General features: G+C 36.6%; 1 protein-coding gene across 2 annotated transcripts; it reads left to right on the top strand.

Annotated features, from left to right (window-relative positions):
- Position 1: 1 nt before the first annotated feature.
- LOC127644601 (WW domain-containing adapter protein with coiled-coil-like) lies at positions 2-22,072 on the top strand. Of its 2 annotated transcripts, XM_052127856.1 has the most exons (13): positions 3-235; positions 445-478; positions 1,078-1,267; positions 3,099-3,175; positions 8,711-8,826; positions 8,912-9,024; positions 13,476-13,712; positions 15,149-15,271; positions 17,015-17,160; positions 17,620-17,711; positions 19,025-19,205; positions 20,386-20,513; positions 20,655-22,072. In XM_052127856.1, the coding sequence occupies exons 1-13, from the start codon at positions 195-197 to the stop codon at positions 20,722-20,724; spliced, it is 1,548 nt and encodes a 515-aa protein (XP_051983816.1). In that variant the 5' UTR covers positions 3-194; the 3' UTR covers positions 20,725-22,072. The 2 variants fall into 2 exon arrangements, with proteins under 2 accessions (XP_051983817.1, XP_051983816.1); XM_052127857.1 differs by lacking the exon at positions 15,149-15,271 and having other exon boundaries at positions 2-235.
- The last annotated feature ends 599 nt before the right edge of the window (positions 22,073-22,671 follow it).

Here is a 22,671-nt window from a genome sequence, read left to right as displayed (position 1 = left end):
GCGGGGCGCAGTCGCGAGCAGAACGAAGCAATGGATCGTCAGCCCTTTCCCGAATAGCGAAGCAGCACTGCAGCAAAAGCTATTTTTACAGATCAAACTGTGTTGTTGGCGACAGTAATCTGTAAAGCGATTGAGAGCTGTAGTTCAGCAGAACTGCTTCAGTAAAAACACTTTTCCACATTCGTGCAGCATTAATGGTAATGCATGCAACGAATCCATCCAGAGTCAATGATGGGTAAACACACATTTACCTTCAGTTTACCCTCTTCACTCTATCTTTTAAACCTTAAACTACACATGTTTGAAGAAATTGTTTCAAATTATATTGGTTCCTCTAAGTTTGCTAGCGAGTTGGTGTGTTTTAAGTCATTTTAAGTAAGTTAGCATTGTAGGTGACTAGCCAAAAAGCGTTTCTGACATTATTAACTTTTCTCTCTTTTACAGGTGTAATGATCGAAGAGATCCTCAAGCCTGCCAGGTACATAGATAAGTATTTTACCACCACAAGTAGTTATATATTTGGGAGAGAAGACGAAATTGTGGATTAGCCGGCTGTAGCTCACTTGTAGCATAACACTAGTGCTCACAGGCCTAGTTCCTGCTAGATAACTGAAACTAAGACATACATTACAATTACGCATATAGCGTTCAGTTTTCAATATTTGGCATAGTTATTGTCTAGTTTAACTATACTACTAGTTATAAAGTTCAGTAATAGTTTTTCAAGTGAGCTTACGTCTCTTTGCAAATTACGTATTTAGCTTGCTAGCTCGTTTTGAAGTGAGCTTCCCTAATTACATTTACCAATACCATTAGTTATAAATTATGTTACATAAATTACCACTATCAGCTTGTGAACTTATCAGATATAGTGTCAAATGTTATTTTATATTGACTTAGTCAACACAAACACAGATAAGGGTGCACTTAATCTAGTTCTAGTTTGTCAACATCCTCTTTGAATTCCTGTGAAAAGTATCAGGTTTTACCTGCTTCATTTGCTTTTATTTTTTATTTAAATTATCTCATTGGCTTTGGCTCATATGTAGTTATTTTCTCATCCATCGGAATTTGCAGTCTGTCAAAAACCATTCAAAGGCTCATTCAGCAAATGACCATCGGCATGAGAAGATGCGAGACTCGTCAGACTCCACACCACCAACTAAAATGCTGCGGCGATCGGACAGTCCAGACAAAAAGCACAGTGACGGGACACACAGCCAAACTACAGCACTGCACATTCATCGGCCCCGAGAGAGGGAGAGCGGTAAGAACATGAGCAAGAAGAGCTTGGACATGGATAATGTTGCCCTAATTCAGCAGTAACCCAACATATTATGGGGAAATGTCTTTATTTCTTAATTTTTACGTCTGTTAGTACAGGTGTTGTGATGCCCTTATGTTCTAAACTTTGTTGTCCTTAAGTGCTAGAATTCATGTGTTTCTCTAAAAGTTACAATGTTAGATCTCAACTTGTCACAACAGAACTACCATGAGGATTTGGGATGGGTTATTTGATTTAAAGGAATAGTTCACCAAAACAATTTATAAAATCGAATTATTTATTCACCCTCATGCCATCCCAGATGTGTAAGACTTTCTTTCTTCTGCAGAACACAAATTAAGATTTTTAGAAGAATATCTCCACTCTGTTGGTCAATACCAAGCAAGGGAACGGTGACCAAAATATTGAAGCTCCAAAAAGCACAAAGGCAGCATAAAATTAATCCATACAACTCCAGTGATTTGATCCATGTCTTCAGAAGTGATTTGTAAGGTGTGGGTGAGAAACAGATTCATATTGAAGTCATTTTTTTACTAATAATCTCCACTTACAAACAGCCCCCTATGCATTCACTTCTATCCTAAGAGTAGTTCTTCTGTTTTTGGCTATTTACATCATGCATATTGCCACCTACTGAGCAAGGAGGAGAATTTATACTAAAAAGTACTTAAAAGTTGGAATTAAATTGAAAAATACTTAATTTTCCCCTGATAGGATTAATATCGGTGTCATAGTTGCAGAATATTAAATGCAGATGGTATAGGTAAATAAAGAAAAACATTATCGCTTATAAGTTAAGGATAAATACATAAACATATATTAAACACGGTTACCTTGTATTCAATATAGTAAATGTACTAATAATTAGATCATTTTAAAATGTATGTATTTCACCCACACCTGTCATATTGCTTTTGAAGATATGAATTTAACCACTGGAGTTGTTTGGATTACTTTTATGCTGCCGTTATGTTCTTTTTGGAGATTTCACTTGAACGGAGCTGAAATATTCTCCTAAAAATCTTTCTGTTTTGCAGAAGAAAGTCATACACATCTGGGATATCATGAGGGTGAATAAATGATGAGAGAATTCATTTTTGTGTGAACTGTTTCTTAAAATAGTTCAAATCAGACATGGATATGACAGGGTATTAAAGTACATTTTGAGGCTGTTGGGTTTGAGATAATTTGAGAAAACTTACTGATGTTGAAGTACTGATGAAGGCAGTTAATGTTCATGTAGTAAATATGATCACCATACTTTATCAGGAAGTAAAACAAGCACATTACACAAACACAGAATACTCTCTCTGAGACATCTTGTGCGCTATTCACGCTATTCTACTTCCTGTTGTTGCCACAAGCATGAGGCTGCAGCAGGTGCACAGTGCTGTTTTTCTTGTAATCGTGACTATTCCGAGGCCCTATACTCTACTTTGCTATAGAGCCTATAGCATCACTTTTTGACTCTGTTGCTAGTTTTCTAATACCATACTTTAACATGGGTATACTCAAATTACTTGGCCGTCTTTTTTTACTGAACAAAAATGTGAAAATCTCAAAGACTATAAAGCCATGTCTAGTTGGTCATATAATTAGTCTGTGGAAACTGTAGCTCATCCTGTCATAAGGCCATGTTTCCAAATCTCAGTCACTGGACTGATCTCAAGCCTATAAACTAGATGCTCAGTGTGTTAAACAGAAGTACAGAAGCCTGACTATATGTTATTTCAATACAATTATTTAATATTCTGTGAAAGGCTTCGGAGTTTCATAAGCATGGTAGTTTTTTCAAATCTTGTTAATTTTTCAGGCATCAGTTCTTCTCCTCAAGAAAACTCCCATCATGTCTCGAGCTCTCACCCTCATCAGAACAGAACTTCAGAGATCGTAAGTCATCTTAAATTTTCTTTGACTGTATGGAAGTAGAGATCTATATATTTCTAAAATCGACTAGCCAGTGGATTGACCGAAAGACTAGTCAGTGTTAAAGGTGTACTCTGTCTTTTTTTTTTTTTTACTAATTGCTAAACTTTTAAATAGAAAGAAATTGTAATAGTTCAATAAAGGGGTGGGTGATAGAGTGGATAAATCGATTTACCAGCGGAAATGTGTCAACAGATAACAATTTTTGGGTATCATTCCTGTTGCGGTTATGCAAAATGCCACGCCATGGTAGGAAATGCACATTATTACATTATTTTTATCATCAATAGTAAATCTACAAAAATGTGTGAAAGGGTACAGTCAGCTGGTTGTTATTGCAAAATAAACCCCTTGCAAGACCCATCTTCGCTTAGGGGTCCTGATCATCCTGTCTGGGTTTATTTTGCGATAACAAAGGGCTGACTGTAAATTCTCACTTATTACATGGCTACTAATCAAATACATGAACAAAATATTGAATTATAATTTATATTTATATATTGAATATATCATTTGAGATGAAATGACTGAACAGCTGAAATCCACCTCTGGAATGTGTCTTCTGTTGGTGCTTTTTCTGTGAAAATGGGCATATGACTTCTCGTTACCCAGACTACTTGCCAAATAAACAAATAAATAGACATGAAACATTAATTGTAATTATGTGAGCAGAAATAAATCGCTGAACAGCTGAATTCCACCTCTGGTTTGTGTCGGACTTCTGTGTGTTTATTTGTAATTAATAATTGTCTGAATGCTCATTATGCATCTTCTTACAAGAGTACTTGACAAATAAATAAATGCACATGAAACATTGATTTGACTTTAAATTATTTGATTAGCCTACTAGTAGAAATGGCACAGTGACTAGTGAAGCAGGAACGATGGCTCGCAATACCCAGATGAGCGGTTGTTACTGAAAAATATCAGACTCCTATATGGTGCCATTGACAATCAAAATAGGGTATTACAGGGACCCATATAATAAATATTGTCATCGACAAGAATATCAAAGCATACATTTTTGCCACATATTACCCACCCCTTCTAGAATAATAATAATAATAATTAAAAAAAATCTATTATTTACACTACTCATATCAGTCTTGGAGATTATATTGTTACTTATAATCTCAATTATCCTGTTTGTGAATAGTGCATTTTTACAAAGACGTTGGTAACTGGGAACTTCTTCAAACTGTTTTTGTTTGATGCTATATTTATGCTGTTGGGTATTCACTCAAACTAAACACTATTGTTATTGAGAGAACCTTTTAAAGAGATAGTTCACCCAAAAAAAAAATAAAAATCTCATCCTTTACTCACCCTAATGACATCGCAGATGTGTATGACTTTCTTCTTCAGCAGAACACATTTGAAGAAAAATATCTTGGCTTAGTAGGTCCTTAATATTCAAGTGGGTGATGATCTGACCTGAAGCTCCAAAAAACCCAGGCATTCAGCATAAACGTCAGCCATACAAATTCGGGCTGCACAATTAATTGAAATAAAATCGAAACCGTGATATGACCTTGTGCGATTTAATTAAATAAATTCAAAATTTATTTGCGCTGCACTACTCTGTTCAGTCTATATTAAATTAGCGCATTGTTACAGTGTTTTCAGAGCGGTTCTGTGCTCCACAACTCCCTCTCATGCTTAGAGTAACAGAAGTGCTCTGAGTTCGGTTCCGTTTACATACGTGTGCTAAACTCTTTATTTACACTAAATTGGTGCGTCCTGCGTGAAACGGTTTTTTTATTATTATCTGCGGTAGCAGCATCTCCGGCTCTGCAAGGCACGGGTATTATAATAATATCGCAGAATACAAGATGGGGTATAATTCAAACATCTTTATTAAATGATTGCTGAACAAACGGCATTAACAGAAACACCTGTAGAGTCCAAAAACATGCACTATTCATTCTCCTGTCATTTGTTTCCCTCTCGACGGAAACAAGTGAAAGCGGAACTAATATTAACAACTTCCAACAAAATGAAAAGGAACATACATATAATACATCTATATCAAATATTTAGTTACTATAATCTAATGCATTGCTAATTTAAATATAATAAAATAATGAATACAAATAATTAAATTAAATGTTGACAAACTAACCAAGCTTTTCACTTTAAATTTAATTACACCAATGGGTTATCAGTTCAACTTCAGTATAGGCCTACTAGTTTTTAAGGCCTGGAATAAAGAGTAACATTTATATTTTAAAATTATATTTTGTGTATACTGAATTATTCAATCAACCAACATTATTTTTGACAGCAAAAACTTGGCATCAACTATGGTTTTACCAACAGGGAAATTTAGTTAACAGTGACATTGAGCAGAAAGCTTACATATAACCAGTTGTGACAGAGCTGCTGATAAAAGTTAAATGATCGTATAGAGTGATGAGATGAAAAGAAAATTGGAGATCGGTATCGGATGTTAAAATCCTGATTGGAGCAAGTTGACTGTGTTTCAAAAACTAATGATGATGATTAGTGGGCTGAGATCCTGTCACAAAATGGACAAAAACAGGTACACTGTGGATGGTAACATTTGGATATGAAGAAGACTTTGTTTCACTGTTTATATATTTATTTGTTTGTGGTTGAAATGAAAGTTTCTCAGTTTGGTTATTTTTAAGAGGGCTCAAATGTGAAAACCCCAGTAGCAGTTGAACATGTGGAAAACATTAACCTTCATAATCGCAGTTCAAATCGCAATATTTTTCAAAATAATTGCGATATCACTTTTTGTCCAAATCGTGCAGCCCTTATACAAATCCAGCTGTTATATTAATGTGTTCTAAAGCTATATGGTTTTGGTTAGAAAAACATAAAAATGTAAGTATCTTTTGAACTCCTCATCGCTTCCAGTCAGCAGCAGCATGCGCTTGTGATGTAATCATGTTGACATGAGAACTGACGGGTGCGACACACATGAAAGAGCAGCACTGTTTAGTGAGTAGATGAATTGCTGTATAGAAGATTTGTTGATTTGGATTTTGATCTGTAATTATCTGTTTCTTTACTCCCAAAAAGGGCTGTGATGATTATGAAATTTGGATGACGATTAATTGTCAAACAAATAATTGCGACTATGCCGATTAATTGTCAGTTTTATGGCAATGCCGATTAATTGTCTTTTAGGGCTTAATTGATTTATTGTCATATGAATTGTCATCTCTTTAGGTGCGTGTGTGCTTCATACACAAGTCATTTTTACATATTCAGCTTCAAATATATAAATCAAAAAATAAAATGGGGATATGTGATTTCCTTTGGAATCAAACCTGTGAATGACATTAAAAAAAATCTAAATACTTAATGTCTCTCTTTTTGTAAGAAAAACAAAAGTACTTCATTTATATTTTTCCGTACCAGTGAACTTGTCGCTTTAGAAGACATTCATTTAACAGTTTAATTTAAGTCTGATTTTTGGAGCTTCAAAAATGTGATCTCCATCCACTTGCATTTTAAGGACGTATTGAGCCAAGATATTTTTCTATTTTCCTTCAAATGTGTTCTGGTGATGAAAGAAAGTTATACACACCTGGGATATCATGAGGGAGAGTAAATTATGAGATCATTTTCATTACTGGTTGAACTATCCCTTTAAGAAAGCCCTGTATAACTTGGACACTAGACACCAACCAGATGCTTTCTTGTGATAGTGAACTGATATATGGTGATATTTCATGGTGTATTGATATATAGTTGATGCCAAGCAAAAGGTTTTTAATAGGATAACTTAATAAAAGGTTACAGTTGTTTAGCCTTTTTATTGCACAAGATGATCATAGTCCTAACAAACAAAGAGAAACCTGTGGATTATGCATAATAAGGGGAACAGTTTTCACAGCATGATGTGCAGACTGACTAATTGTCTTGTTTTTTGCAGAAGGTGGAATTTTTTTTTGCAAAAGATTGTAGTTTGACTATTACAGCAGAGCTTTCAATTAGGGATGCACCGAAATGAAAATTCTGGGCCGAAACCGAAACCAAAATCCAGGATGCACTTGGCCGAAAACCGAAACCGAAATTTTTACCTATTTAAAAAAAAAAAAAAAATGTTGTGTATAATTGTATTAATTTTATACTCTTTCATTAATTTCATGAATTTAATGAATCTGAATTGAAAAACTACAAACCAATAAAATAAATCACACTTTTATTGAAAGTAGCACACCAAAATTGGACAAAAAATATATTAAAACTATATTAAATATTCTTCTTTCAGTTCTGTAAAAATCTAATTTTACAGATATTATTAACAATTATCCAAATAATGTCAAGTTTTAGAAAACTATTATATGAAAAACAACAGTCAAGTAATGAACTTAGCTAGCATCTTTCAAAACGTTTAAATATGCAACAGTAATTTTAATTAAAACAACAGGTAGAACACAGAATGGCAGAGGGCCTCTATTCCACTGATCTATATATAACTATAATATATAATTATATATATAGATCAGTGCTCTATTCTGTTTATGTAAACGTATGTACACTTTAAGTGAACATTATTGTGCAAAACAGCAGTAATTGAACTAAATCCAACCTCAACTGTAAACGACAGATGTATCCTCATGTGAAGAACAAGTGTAATGTAATTGCTATACACATCATATTGGACCGCTTTCTATTTAAGTACAAGTGACAGGTTTCTCTTCAAGAACAAAAGTTGCTAAACTTTCTAACAGTCTCTCCTGTCAGAAGCTCATCAAGAACATGAGATGCTGCACTGAACAGTCTCTCACTCTCTGTGCTGGTGCTTGGGCAGATAAATACCTGTGCGCAATCCGCTCAAGCAAAGGAAAGCGGTCTTTGTTTATGCGCCCGTAGTCAAGGGGATTGTCGCTTCTGGCGTAGTTCTGCTAGATACGTCTCAAGTTGTGTTGTAGCTGCGCTAGTTGTGACATTTTCCTGTAGAATCTCTTGCTGTACTCTGTATATATATATATCTTGAAAGTTCTGCTGAATAAACACTGCAGATCGCAAATTTGATGTCCTTATCAGAAACTTTGAAGAATGTCCACACCGCTGACATGATCGCCTTTGTTTGGTAGCGCTGTGATAAGGGCTAGATCGATCCAGATTGAAATCTGAGCACTGAGGGGCGGGGCGAGGAGGTATATATTTTCGGCTCATATTTTCGGCCTTTTTTCTCTTTCGGCCGAAAACCGAAAGTGCTGAAAGTGCCATTTTCGGCCGAAAATTTTCGGCGGCCGAAATTTCGGTGCATCCCTACTTTCAATGCAATGAGTTTAGAGAGGGTTCTAGGTTGCTGACATCCCCTTTATGGTACCCCTGCTAAAATCATAAACATACTAATCGACTAGTCCTTTGTTGGATGACTAGTGGACAATCCTAATTCCTAACCCATTCCTATTTGCACTTCTTTTAAATGACAGTTACTTACACATTCACTTCCTGGGAGATATCTCTGCTCTGTCCATCTAAATGAACCCACATGTTTCCTGTCTGCTACAGCCTCGTGAGCCAGCAGATGACTGGTCAGAGCACATCAGTTCCTCTGGGAAAAAGTACTATTATAACTGCAGGACAGAGGTCTCTCAGTGGGAGAAACCTAAAGAATGGCAGGAGAGGTGATACATTTTTGATTTCCTGTTATTATAACTGTCACTGCCTCTCTCCAACCATCAACTGACCCCAAACATCCTGTCTGAACAGAGAACAGAGACCAAGAGAAGGTTCAAAGACTGTGGTTAACAGCTTTCCCAAAGACAGAGACTACAGACAAGAGGCAATGCAGGCCAGTTCCACAAGTGCCCTCAGTAGTACAAGTAAGTATTAGAACCTTCAGAAACACAGGCATTTTTTTATTTGGTCCCTTCAAGGTCCCATTTACCACGTGGTATTAACGTCTATCTCAGGTTATCTGATCGCAAGTGGAAAGCACTAAATACAAGTGTAAACAGGTATTTTAATAGTTTGTATTTTGGAGTTTGCCAAATACAAGTGGACCCAAAGCAAAGATTATGATTGAATCACTCAAACCAGAAATTCATGTGACAACTTTGCATTTGTAGTAGTAGTGCAGTCTAGTGCATACATATGCAAGCATACACCATATGCTTACCTATATATTTCTAAGGATTTAGCATATGCTCAACTAAATGAGTGATGATGAGAATGGGTGCCAGAACAAGTAGGCTTTTGACCCAAAACTTTTCAATCTACTGAGGTGTTGGAGCAGAACTGTTGAGTGAATTGTTATTATTAAAATAAAAATTTTAATGTGTACAGATTCTCTCTAAAAGCGTGCAGAGCAGCGGGAGCGGTGAAGTGAAGGCACGGGAAAGATAGGCAGTCCTACTCAGCTGAGCAACCCATCAGATGCGATTGGATATTTGCTAACCAATCATATTTTCTGTTTCAGTAAGAGGCGGGACATTTCTAGCATTTACAATGAAATGCTTATGCGCCAGCAGCGCTGGAGTCACCATAATATGTGCTGTAAATTTACTTTGGTGTTAAATTTAATAATATTTATGCTTTTAAATACAACTTATGATAAAAAAAACTATGTAAAAATATTGACTACACCCGTGTTTGTTTTAGATGATCTTCGCAGATGCTGTGCCAGTTAATTTGAGTTGTCCCGTAATTTCAGCCATTAATTGCTGTTAGTGGGGACTTTTTTCTCGAGATATCAAATCATTTCAATTTATATTTCCAAGTAGGAATACAATTTCACACAAATAATACAAATTACCATTAATTCTTATACAGTGCATCCGGAAAGTATTCACAACGCTTCACTTTTTCCACATTTTATTGTTACAGCCTTATTCCAAAATTTATTAAATTCATTATTTTCCTACAAACAATACCCCATAATGACAATGTGAAAGAAGTTTGTTTGAAATCTTTGCAAATGTATTAAAAATAAAAAACAAATGAATCACATGTACATAAGTATTCACAGCCTTTGCCATGACACTCAAAATTGAGGTGAGGTGCATCCTGTTTCCACTGATCATCCTTGAGATGTTTCTACAACTTGATTGGAGTCCACCTGTGGTAAATTCAGTTGATTGGACATGATTTGGAAAGGCACACACCTGTCTATATAAGGTCCCATAGTTAACAGTGCATGTCAGAGCACAAACCAAGCCATGAAGTCCCAGGAATTGTCTGTAGACCTCAAAGACCGGATTGTATCATGGCACAGATCTGGGGAAGGGTACAGAAAAGTTTCTGCTGCATTGAAGGTCCCAATGAGCACAGTGACCTCCACCATCCATAAATGGAAGAAGTTTATAACCACCAGGACTCTCCCTAGAGCTGGCCGCCCGGCCAACTGAGGGATCGGGGGAGTAGGGCCTTAGTCAGGGAGGTGACTAAGAACCTGATGGTCACTCTAACAGACCTCCAGTGTTTCTCTGTGGAGAGGGGAGAACCTTCCAGAATAACAACCATCTCTGCAGCACTCCACCAATCAGGCCAATACCATCCCTACAGTGAAGCATGGTGCTGGCAGCATCATGCTGTGGGGATGTTTTTCAGTGGCAGGAACTGGGATACTAGTCCGGATCACAGGAAAAATTAATGCAGCAATGTACAGAGACATCCTTGATGAAAACCTGCTCCAGAGCACACTGGACCCCAGACTGGGGCGATGGTTCATCTTCCAACAGGACAACAACCCTAAGTACACAGCCAAGATAAAAAAGGAGTGGCTACGGGACAACTCTGTAAATGTTCTTGAGTGGCCCAGCCAGAGCCCAGACTTAAACCCAAATGAACATCTCTGGAGAGATCTGAAAATGGCTGTGCACCGGCGCTCCCCATCCAACCTGATGGAGCTTGAGAGGTCCTGCAAAGAAGAATGGGAGAAACTGCCCAAAAATACTCAAATAGATTTATTCAAATAAACTCAAAGACTTGAGGCTGTAATTGGTGCCAAAGGTGCTTCAACAAAGTATTGAGCAAAGGCTGTGAATACTTATGTACATGTGATTTTTTTATTTTTTTTTTTTTTTTTAATCAGTTTATTATGTATTGATACGTTTATTAGAGTAATTAAAAATTATTATCAATTTCACTAGAAATAAAAAGAACATTAGGCTAATGAAACCTATTAATTTAAATCGATATTTACGGACACCTTCATTACATTTATCTGGCACCACTGATTTGTAGTATAAACGTTAATGTGTTGATGCATCCTGGACAACAGCAAAGGGTTTGGGTTTTAGTTAGGTATGGGTTTAAATGAAAATATCTTTCTAATTAAAATTTTCAAAAAACCCATACTTGTATTCACATATCTTCGATATGCCAGGTATCTATATACAGCAAACAAATAATTCACTTTGGATTAAAGCATCTGCTAAATGAGTTAATGTAGATCATATAAGTTTGCTCTAGAATCACAAATTCTGTCTTGATTAACCTCTTTTGATCAGATAACATGAGATGGATGTTAAAGGAATAGTTCACCCACAAATAAAAAGAAATCACTCATTTACTCACTCTCATCCCAGATGTGTATTACTTTATTTTTTCTGCAGAAAACAAAATATTTGTTATTAGAATATCTCCGCTCTGAAGGTCTATACAATGCAAGTGAATTGTTATCAAAACTTGGAAGCTCCAAAAAGCACAAAGGCAGTCTAAAAGTAATCCATACCTCTCAAGTGGTTTAATCCATTTCTTCTGAGCCGATCTATTTGGCTGTGAGTGAGAACAGACCAAAATGTAAAGTGTAAACGGGGCCCAGGTGGTGTTAGACCACATTTATTAATAAAGTGGTTTTAGTAAGTAAAAATATAATTTCCTATGAGTTTGGTGTTTATAACTAGGGTTGCAACTAACGTTTATTTTGATAATCTATTAATCTAACAAATATTAGAACGATTATATGACCATTTAGCGATTATTGCCACGATTAATCATTAGTTCTTAACTGATTATTCAGCTTGTGCCAAACTTAAAAGTTTGTATTAAATAATGAGGACAAAATCATCTTTTAAAAATACTTCTACACTGCGTGCCCAATTATTAGGCAAATTGTATTCCTCAGGATTCATTTTATTGTTGAACAAACACCAAAATGTTATTGAACCTCAAACCTAAATGTTTAACAAAGAAAAAGCAAGGTTTGTCTTTTCTCAGCAACTAAATTACAAAAATGATTTCTCCCAACTCTATAGTTTATTCTTAATTTTTAGAGATGGTGCAACAAATAAGTAACACAAAATCACAATTAAATAAAGTTTTTGGCCTTTCAAAAATATTCAGTGACCAATATAGTCACCCTTCTTTTCAATAACCATGAGTCTTCCATCCATGGAGTCTGTCAGTTTCTTGATCTGTTCACGATCAACTTTCGCTGAAGCTGCAACCACAGCCTCCCAAGTACTGTTCAAAGAGGTGTATTGTCTTCCCTTACTGTTAATCTCATGTTTGAGAAGGGCCCACAAGTTCTCAGTAGGATTTAAGTCTGGTGAGGAAGGGGGCCAAATCATTATTGGGGCATCTTTGAGGCCCTTGCTGGCTAGCCAAGCAGTGGAGTACTTAGATGCATGTGATGGAGCATTGTCCTGCATAAAGATCATGGCCTTCTTGAATGTTGAGTACTTCATCCTGTACCACTGCTTGAAGAAAGTACTTTCCAGAAACTGGCAGTAGGTTTAAGAGTTGAGTTTCAGTCCATCTTCAACTCAAAAAGGTTCAACTACTTCATCCTTAATGATAGCAGCCCATACCAGTACTCCTCCTCCACCTTGCTGGCACCTGACTCGACGTGGCGCCCTGTGTCCATTAGCGATCCAGCCACGGGCCCATCCATCTGGTCCATCAAGTGTCACTCATTTCATCTGTCCATCTTTTCAAGAGTTTTTGTCTCGTTTTCCATTTAAAATTGTCTAAAAATCCTTAAAACAAGATAAATTATACTTGGTTATATTTGGTTCTACTTCTGCGAGTACAGATTTTGCATTATAATTCCCTCATACTTTTTGATCTACATCACCTGAAGCTGTGAAAGTTTAGAGTGCATCTGGACTGTGAACTGTGTAATTCTTCATCTCCTCAATCAGACGCGTACTGCTGTGCTGCTCTTGTGCATCATCATTAGAGTTTAATGTGATCTCATGTTATGTTTAATGAGATCAAACCACTATTCGACAGTGAAAATGTTTGTCGACAATAACATTGACTAATCGTTTCAGCCCTATTTATAACACATTTGTCTTTGTTTCTCCTCAATCTTCTTTCTTCCCATCAGAATCAACTCTAGCGGAGAAGCCGATATCAAACTCCAGTTATTCTCAGCCTTCTTCCATAAACCCCTCCATTACACCCAGCTCCTCTTCGTCCTCCACGGTGCCTGTGTCTCCTGCCTTGCAGGCTTCAGCCTCCACTCTGCTCCAGGACCCAGCACTCCTCCGACAGCTGCTGCCTGCACTGCAAGCCACCCTGCAGATGAACCATGCCAATGCTGATATAAGCAAAATCAATGAAGGTAAGCTCGTCCAAGCATAGTTTGTTCTGAATCCAAGGCTAATGACAACATGAAATGTGAGAGATTGAAAGGTGAGATTGATTTGAAATGTATTGTTTGCTTCTTTCTTGATTTTAAGAATAATTAGCCCAATTTTGGCATGCGACAACTGCCGTTTAACTCCTGAAGAACCCAAATCTTTATTTTAAACACTTTTGGTTTTATAAATCTTTTCGCATTCAAGAGTTTTCAGCAGTCCTTAAACTTTTCTAGTTGCTGCTGCTGCCATTTTCTTCTCAAGGCTTTGCAAAATGTGCTATTGATCACACATGTTTCATGTTTCATGTTTCAAGGGTGGTTTCTCTGGTCTCTTATTTAGTTGATAACAATATCAATCACTATGTCAGTGTGTTACTGCATGATAATAAACCACAAAAAAAGTCATAAAAGATATAGAAAGCTTGAGAGAAAAAAAAAACAGAGTGCCATTTCTCTCAGATTCAGTTAAAATGTAATCCAGCACAAACGCAACATTTCAAGCAGAATTCGCTGTTATTTTAGTATTAACCTGAGCTTCAGACGTGTGTGCTTGTCATCTGTGCCTCTGCACGTCAATATCAAAAACACTGAAGTTACATGAAGTCCTCATGCTTGTGTATGTATCTGCTTTTTCAAATTTTCAAAAACATTTCCAATTTATTTTCCTATTTATTTCCTTTAAAGCCGCTCATAACAGGGCAAAGTTTAAACTGTTGTTGTAGTGCAGCGGTTGATTGACAGGAGAGGGGTGGCGCTACAATGCTGTCCGGGATGCATTCAGGCATTTGCACATCATATGGAATGTAGTCACATATGTTTTTGATGACGTATGTGATTTTTGTGATCACAAAATATTTTGCACCCCGTTTAGACCTGTATTTAACACTGACCACTTGTAATCGAATCTTCTGAAATGCATCTTAATACCAGGTGTAAACGGGGTCTAAGTGTGTGGTCTGCCCTTGATCAAGAAGAGATGCTCCCTAGACCCTAGTTGAATGAGATGTGCTCCAAATAGGCTTCTGCTGAAATCAGTGCTTTTGGTCTGTCAATGGCAAATTTGCCTGAGTCTGCCTGAGGCCATTCAATAGATTTCCTTGACATTCTTAAATTACCTAATTTCTTGCCTTTTGATCTTCAAAGAAGGATCTATCCTAATGTATTCACAGAGCAGCAAATACTTGCTTAGGCCTACACCCAAACTGTTATAAATGTTGTGCTCTAGCTGTTTTTTGTTATTTGGTTGTCTTGACACCTGTTTTTTGTGTACAATATGTGGCATTTTCTGTCCATTTGAGAACATGTATAATAAGCAGAAAATATTGCTTTTATATTCACAGAAATAACCTTTCTCAGTTTGCTTTCAGTCTTTAGCACTGCTTTGATTGTTTGTGTGTTTGTCTTTGTCTTTTTTCAAGTCCTCACAGCTGCTGTCACACAAGCTTCCTTGCAGTCTCTGCTTCATAAACTTCTCACTGCTGGAACGTCAACTTTCAACATCACTACTCTGCTTTCCCAAGCTGCTCAGTTGTCCACACAAGGTATTGCTGAAGTCCTAGTCATGACTTGTGTTACACCAGTGTGTTAGTAATGTTTAACATTCTCACTCACTCACACACACACAAACACACACACAGGAATATGGACACAAACATGTTGGCAGAAAGTTCTCAATGGCTAAAGCTAGAACTGATCAGAACCCTGTGCAGAAACAAGATATGTTTATTTAACCAAAATTAGGATATTAAATTATATTAAATTTTAGCATTTCAAATGGCAGATGTTTAAACAGTCAATAAAATGTTTTTCTTACAAAAACATGGTAACAATCTGGTATCAGCAAAAGTGTCAAATACTCAAATTTGTATTGTTTTGTCACAGCCTGCACATTGTGAAACATCAACAGTTGACTATCATGAACGAATCTCTGTTACCTACATTTTCTGCTCATCGGCTGTAATCTCTGCTTTGCTCTGACGAAATAGTTTAAGTATGGATATAGTGCAAAATGTAATTCTTTCATTCCAACATTGCTGTTGTGTTTATAACAAAAATATTTGAGTTGTAATCTTTAGACAATGACGACATTAATTCACACACCAAGGTGGTAGCGTGGTGATGCTTCCTATATAAATTGGGATGTGAATTAATTTTCAATAATTAAACAATCGGATTTCACTATACTGCAGTTACCACATGTAGGGCCCAAATATTTCTGCAATGTGGAAAACATGGACAGAATCATATGTCCTCTTGTGTTTCTTAAATGGCAAAAGGCTGCAATGTAATTAAATATATAATTAACGTGCTGCACACTTAAAAATATGTGAACCTGTTAATACACTAAACACAATTCATCATGATCATCAAGCTCTGTGTGTACGTGGTAGATGACAGAGAGCAGAGCACATATTCACTCTGAAGCACGCAGTACATACAGACTAAATATTTATTAAATTAATCAGCTTTTTGGGGGTTAATAATCACACTGGGCCATGTATCAAACCGCTTATCCGGAGATGAGAAACTACTGTCAAAAGCACAGAAATTCCTAAATTAATCCTGATTTAGTTGGATGCGTGAAATTAGGAAAAGGCAACAGCGTATTACTATATAGTAATGTAATGTTTACTAATTAATATTTCAAAATACATGTATTAAAGGAATATCTCACATATGTCATGTTCTGTTGTCCAGCACTTGATTTGACAAAAATTCAAAGTGTTGTTTTGGATTGTGCTGTGAGAATTGTGTAAAAGCAATTCATTTGATAAAAATAATGCAGTATGTTGAAAAATTTAACAAATTAAAATGATTTAAAATTAAAGTTTTAATTATTTAATTTGATCAGACACCAATTTTAGAATAAAATTTAATTAAACTGGAATTCACAAAATAACCATCAAATTACCACAATATACTTTGACCGCTCGTGTGTTTTGCTTAAATATGTCCGGGGGTTGCTTTTGTTTTTTCTGGAAGGGAAACAAACACAATTCCAAGCAGATGGCCTTGAATTGAAAATATCACGATCCAAGAAATCTTTGCTCAGCAAGTAAAGACGTACCTGGAGTCGCAAGTTTGTCAAAATTTCCTCCATATGATGTTTTTTTGCATATGATTTTATTTTTGTATAATTCCCGATGTGTGTATGTGGGAATTCCACAGGTCCCAGGTTTTTACATTTTATCTGTTGCTAATTAAATGTTTGGACTGTTGATTACATGAGATAATTACTGGGGTCCAAAGTATAATTTATCTTGTTCATTGTTTCTAATGAACAGCTCAACAGTCCGGTCAGTCTCCCATGTCACTGGCTTCAGATGCCTCTTCACCGAGGTCGTATCTGTCTCCTAGAGTCAGCACACCTCAGACCAATGCTGTCTCTAAACCTTTGCACAGCTTTGCAACCCTCTTCTCTCAACCAAAGGTCAGTAGCAGCCAACAGTTATTTACTACTTTTTTCCTTAGATGTGGAAATGAAAATATGTCCCAATGTTTCATCTGGACATTTAAGCCAGGCTTGTATGAATTTCTTTACATGGGTACTGAATATCAAATCAAGCAGCATCTGCAAACCATGATTGGACATCAGCCATATTTTTTTTCAATTGTATCTATTGAAATATAATTGAAAAAGTAAATCAGTTATAATCATTACTATAATTACATCAATTATGATCTGAATATATTTAATTATATTTTTATAATGTAAACTTTTTTTTCTTTTTTGTGAACTGCTCTCTTTAAAATAAATGCTTCTTGGTGTAAACAATTTTAATCTAATGTAACACACATTTTAAGTGTCCCTATACTTTTTTTGGATCTATGTTTTTAACCTCTCAGTCAACACACAGTTCAGATGCAGAAAATTCCTCTTCAATTTCAGGTTACTGCATCAATTCAGAGATCAGGATCAACATCCCAGCAGTCAACCAACTCTGACAAACAATTCAGTGATCCCCGTCTTCACAGGCAAATGTAATGATCATTTATTTTCATTCGTCTTAACATTGTAAGAAAATAGCCTTTTATTTTTCTTTTTCTGATGATTAAAATCAGAAAACATGGGCGTGCTTCCTTGAAGTCCTAAAGTTTGTTTCAGCAAGGATTGCCATGTATACATTTATTTGTTGACAATGTGGCAGCAGCCTATGAAAAGTTATGTTTGAGCACCATCTACCTGTTCAATGTGTGAGTGCATTCAAGGCTGGGTTTATATGTTTAAATACAGCTCTGGTAAAATGTGACCACTGCAAAATTTTCAGTTTCTCTGGATTTACTATTTATAGGCATGTGTTTGAGTAAAATGAACATTTTTGTTTTATTCTATGAAGAACTGACAAGAATTCTCCCAAATTCCTAATAAAAATATTGTCATTTAGAGCATTTATTGGCAGAAAATGACAACTGATCAAAATAACAAAAAAGTTACATTGTATATCAGACCTTGAATAATTCAAAGAAAACGGTTTATATTCATTTTTAAACAACATACCAATAATGTTTTAACTTAGGACGATTTCAGAAATCAATATTTGGTGGAATAACCCTGATTTTCAATCACAGCTTTCATGCGTCTTGCATGCTCTCTACCAGTCTTTCACATTGCTGTTGGGTGACTTATGCCACTCCTGGTGCAAAAACTCAAGAAGCTCAGCTTTGTTTGATGGCTTGTGGCCATCCATCTTCCTCTTGATCACATTCCAGAGGTTTTCAATGGGGTTCAGGTCTGGAGATTGGGCTGGCCATGACAGGGTCTTGATCCGGTGGTCCTTCATCCACACCTTGATTGATCGGGCTGTGCGACATGGAGCATTGTCCTGCTGGAAAAAACAATCTGCAGAGTTGGAGAACATTGTCAGAGCAGAAGCAAGTAAGTTTTTTTTTTCCAGGATAACCTTGTACGTAGCTTGATTCATGCATCCTTCAAGACAAATCTGCCCGATTTCTGCCTTGCTTAAGCACCCACAGATCATCACGATCCTCCACTAAATTTCACAGTGGGTGCGAGACACTGTGGCTCTTTTCCAGCAGGACAATGTTCCATGCCACTGCCAGGTCTATCAAGGTGATCAATAAGTTTTGCTCCAGGAGTGGCATAAAGATCTAGAGCAATGTGGAAGACTGGTAGAGACCATGCCAAGACACATGAAATCTGTGATTCAAATTCAGGGTTATTCAACCAAATATTGATCTCTCTTATATAAATAGTTGCCCTTTGTGTTTTTACTGATTAAGAGGGTGAAGATGTTTTCCTATAGATTAATGAATGTGCTATTTTTGTTTTATAGCAGTCAAGAGAGTATGTTGGGCTCTAATAGCAGTGCGGGTAGCAGCAGCAGCAGCATCATCTCTACCCCAGTCAGCACCCCTCGAACCCAGAGCACTTTCACTCCTTCTCTAGTGTTGCACTTTGATGAAAATCTCATCAGACATGTTCAAGGCTGGCCTGCAGAACATGTAGAGAAGCAGGTGCAAGCATACGTTTATCAAATGTTAACAAGATCTTGTAAAGCAGGTTTGGAATCTTCAATGATCAGACATCAGATATCTACAGTTGAAGTCAGAAGTATACATACTTAGGTTGTTGTCAACTTAATTTTTAACCACTCCACAGATTTAATATTAGCAAACTATATTTTGGCAAGTTGTTTAGGACATCTACTTTCTGCATGACTCAAGTCATTTTTCCAACAATTATTTACAGACAGATTGTTTCACTTTTAATTGACTATATCACAATTCCAGTGGGTCAGAATTTTACATACACCAAGTTAACTGTGGCTTTAAGCAGCTTGGAAAATTCCAGAAAATGCTGTCAAGCCTTAAGACAATTGGCTTCTGATAGGAGGTGTACTGAATTGGAGGTGTACCTGTAGATTTATTTTAATGCCTACCTTCAAACTCAGTGCCTCTTTGCTTGACATTGTAGTTTATCTCTACTAGTCAGGAAGGAGATGCATTCTGTCTCATAGAGATAAACATAGTTTGGTGCGAAAAGTGCAAATCAATCCCAGAACAACAGCAAAGGACTCAGCAAGGAAGAAGCCACTGCTCCAAAACCGCCATAAATAAGCCAGACTACAGTTTGCAAGTACACATGTAATGTCAGAAGAGGTTGGATAAATATAAAAAGACTAAACTGAATTGCACATAGTTATTGCTCAATTGGGTAACTGTTTATGAGATGGATAGCCTGAGGGAAAAAAACTGTGTCTTGTGCCTGACGGTTCTGGTGCTCAGAGCTCTGAAGTGTCAGCCAGATGGCAGCAGTTCAAAAAGGTAGTGGGCAGGGTGAGTGGGGTCCAGAGTGATTTTCCAGCCTTTTTCCTCACTTTGGAAGTGGTCAAAATATTTGACCCAAGTTCAAATTTAAAGGCAGTGTTACCAAATACCATCAAAGTGTATGTAAACTTCTGATCCACTGGGAATTATGAAATAAATAAATAATTCTCTCTACTATTATTCTGACATTTCACATTCTTAAAATAAAGTAGTGATCCTAACTGACCTAAGACAGGGAATGTTTGCTATTATTAAATGTCAAGAATTGTGATTTACACCTTAGCCAAATACATTTAAACTCAATTTATGTAAATTTCTGATTTCAACTGTAACTGATTATTTTCTTTCTCAATTTCCTGTCAACCAGGTGTCACGGCTGTGTGAGGACATCCACAACATGGGAACCCTCTACATGTCAGAGATCTGCACTGAGCTGAAAAACCTTCGCTCACTAGTGAGAGTGTGTGAAATCCAGGCCACATTGAGAGAGCAAAGGTATGTAATGCAGATTGAGACTAAATCAAATATCTTTCCATCTTGTGTCATCCAAGGTCATCTTGGATTTGTTTCAGTATTGAAACGAAATAAGAAATGTTTCATGAACCTTAAAGTACTGTTTTCATTGTTTCCACACAGAATTCTGTTTTTGAGACAGCAGATCAAAGAACTTGACAAACTGAAGAATCAGAATTCCTTCATGGTTTGAGAGATCATGATGGAGCTCATGGCACTCTCTTCAAATTAGTCCAGCCACTGGCTCTCAGGACCCCTGCTCTGAGCCGAGCTCTCAGAACCGCAGTTGAACTATTGGCTGTAGTGCCTGAAACAGGACTGAGAGAAGGGAAGCTGACAAACATGCTTATCAAGGCACAATAAAGTCCTGATATCATAAATTAATTTGAATATCCTTTGATGTACATCACTTCTCTATTCTCCAATCCACATGTGATGAGATATGTGCAGAGAAGCACTCTCCAACCAAGAGCAACCTTTGAGGAATCACACTGTACATTGGATCTGGTGATTCATGTGGTGGTTCTTCAAGGTTTTGCTTATGGATCCTAAAGTTCACTGTCACACTGAAGGTTTAATATACCTCCGTCCCGCAGTGACTGACAGTGATTTTGAATAATGTCAGAAGGGCTATCAGTGTACAAGGACATTTCCAAATGTGGTGTTGTTAACAAAGTGACCAATTGAAATAAACTCAATGTACTTCTGAGTATTCATTCTTAAACTTTAGGCATAACATGCTGATTCTCAGCAGGATTATATAGAACTTATAAATTATCTTCCTTAAATCGCAACAAGCTTGTTTCACTAAGAAAAACAAAAGCGGTGCTAAGGATTTCTGAACTGATGACAGGCACTTAAAAGCTTTTGCCGTTGTGGTACATGCACATTTTCCAAGATAATGACCCTGGTAAAATGGTTTGGTCACTATATGCCTCTATTGTCTCTGTTATGTACAATTAACACATCTAACTTAGATTACTTTCATGCTGCACCCCAGCACTCTTGATTATTTTTGCATTTTTGTAATCATATAGATTTGCTCAGCTGTACTTTAACTCATAGATTTGAGTTAAGCTATTCCCTTATTTCCCAAGTTTAGGATGATGCAGTGAAAAGATTCTGTATTTCATTCATGAGCTAATGTTGCACATCAAAATTGCACCCTTCAAGTATGGAATAGGACCATGGGCCTGTGCAAGCCGGCCAGCGGGGCAGAATAGGGAGAACCAGATCATGTTTTTCTCGGCTTTCACATAAAATATCAACAAGTTCTTTGAAAATTCTGTAAGCATTTACTCAATTTGTCAGTTTGTGTGTGACAAGAATGCAAAAAGGGGCATCCTTTTAGATGTTTGCATTCATAGTTTCTGATCCACTATCCTTTCTGTCTTCACTGCCCTCCAGTGAGCAGTTTGAGCTTAGACGAATTAAAATGCTTTCGACTGTGTAAATGAAGATCACTGTCAGACTAGTGATGGTATGTTGCTTTGTAAATTATGGTTTCTAAAAGTTACTGGAAATAAACATTTACCACATTATGTTTTGGTACTTGTTTGATTTTGTCATTTGGCTGGTTTAATTAACCGATCTGTAATTGACTTTTCAGAAAGAACTTGAGAGATTCTAGAGTTTCTCATGTCCGCCCTCATGGGACAGTTTAATTGCATGTGGAAAATGACAATGCAGGGAAAGAGGAAGTGTTTAGAATTCAGTTTACAATGGTAAATATAGAAGGCTTGCTAGTTATTATTAAAGTGGAATAATTTGCTAAAGTACAGGGGACATTTTTTTTCTTGGCATGTAAACTCTGGTTTGATTTTCTCTATTGGAATTACATGTGCAAATTTGAACATAGAAGGTAATTGATTACTTAGAATAGTTCACCCCAAAATATTTATTCTCTCATAATTTACTCTAAATGTGTATGACTTTCTTTGTTCTGCTGAACACAAAGATTGAGTCTCCGCTCTGTAGGTCCATACAGTGCAAGTGAATAGTGGCCAGAAATATGAAGCTCCAATAAGCATTTCAAGGCAGCATAAAGTATCCACACAACTTCAAGTGAAACAGATAAATATTTAAGTCCTGTTTTATCATAAATTCTCCTCCCTGCCCGGCAGGTAACTTAACCTGTCCT

The sequence above is a fragment of the Xyrauchen texanus genome, chromosome 6, assembly GCF_025860055.1.
Source record: "Xyrauchen texanus isolate HMW12.3.18 chromosome 6, RBS_HiC_50CHRs, whole genome shotgun sequence".
Taxonomy (NCBI): domain Eukaryota; kingdom Metazoa; phylum Chordata; class Actinopteri; order Cypriniformes; family Catostomidae; genus Xyrauchen; species Xyrauchen texanus.
Note: the sequence above shows the minus strand (reverse complement) of the source record. Positions and strands in the feature narration are given on the sequence as shown.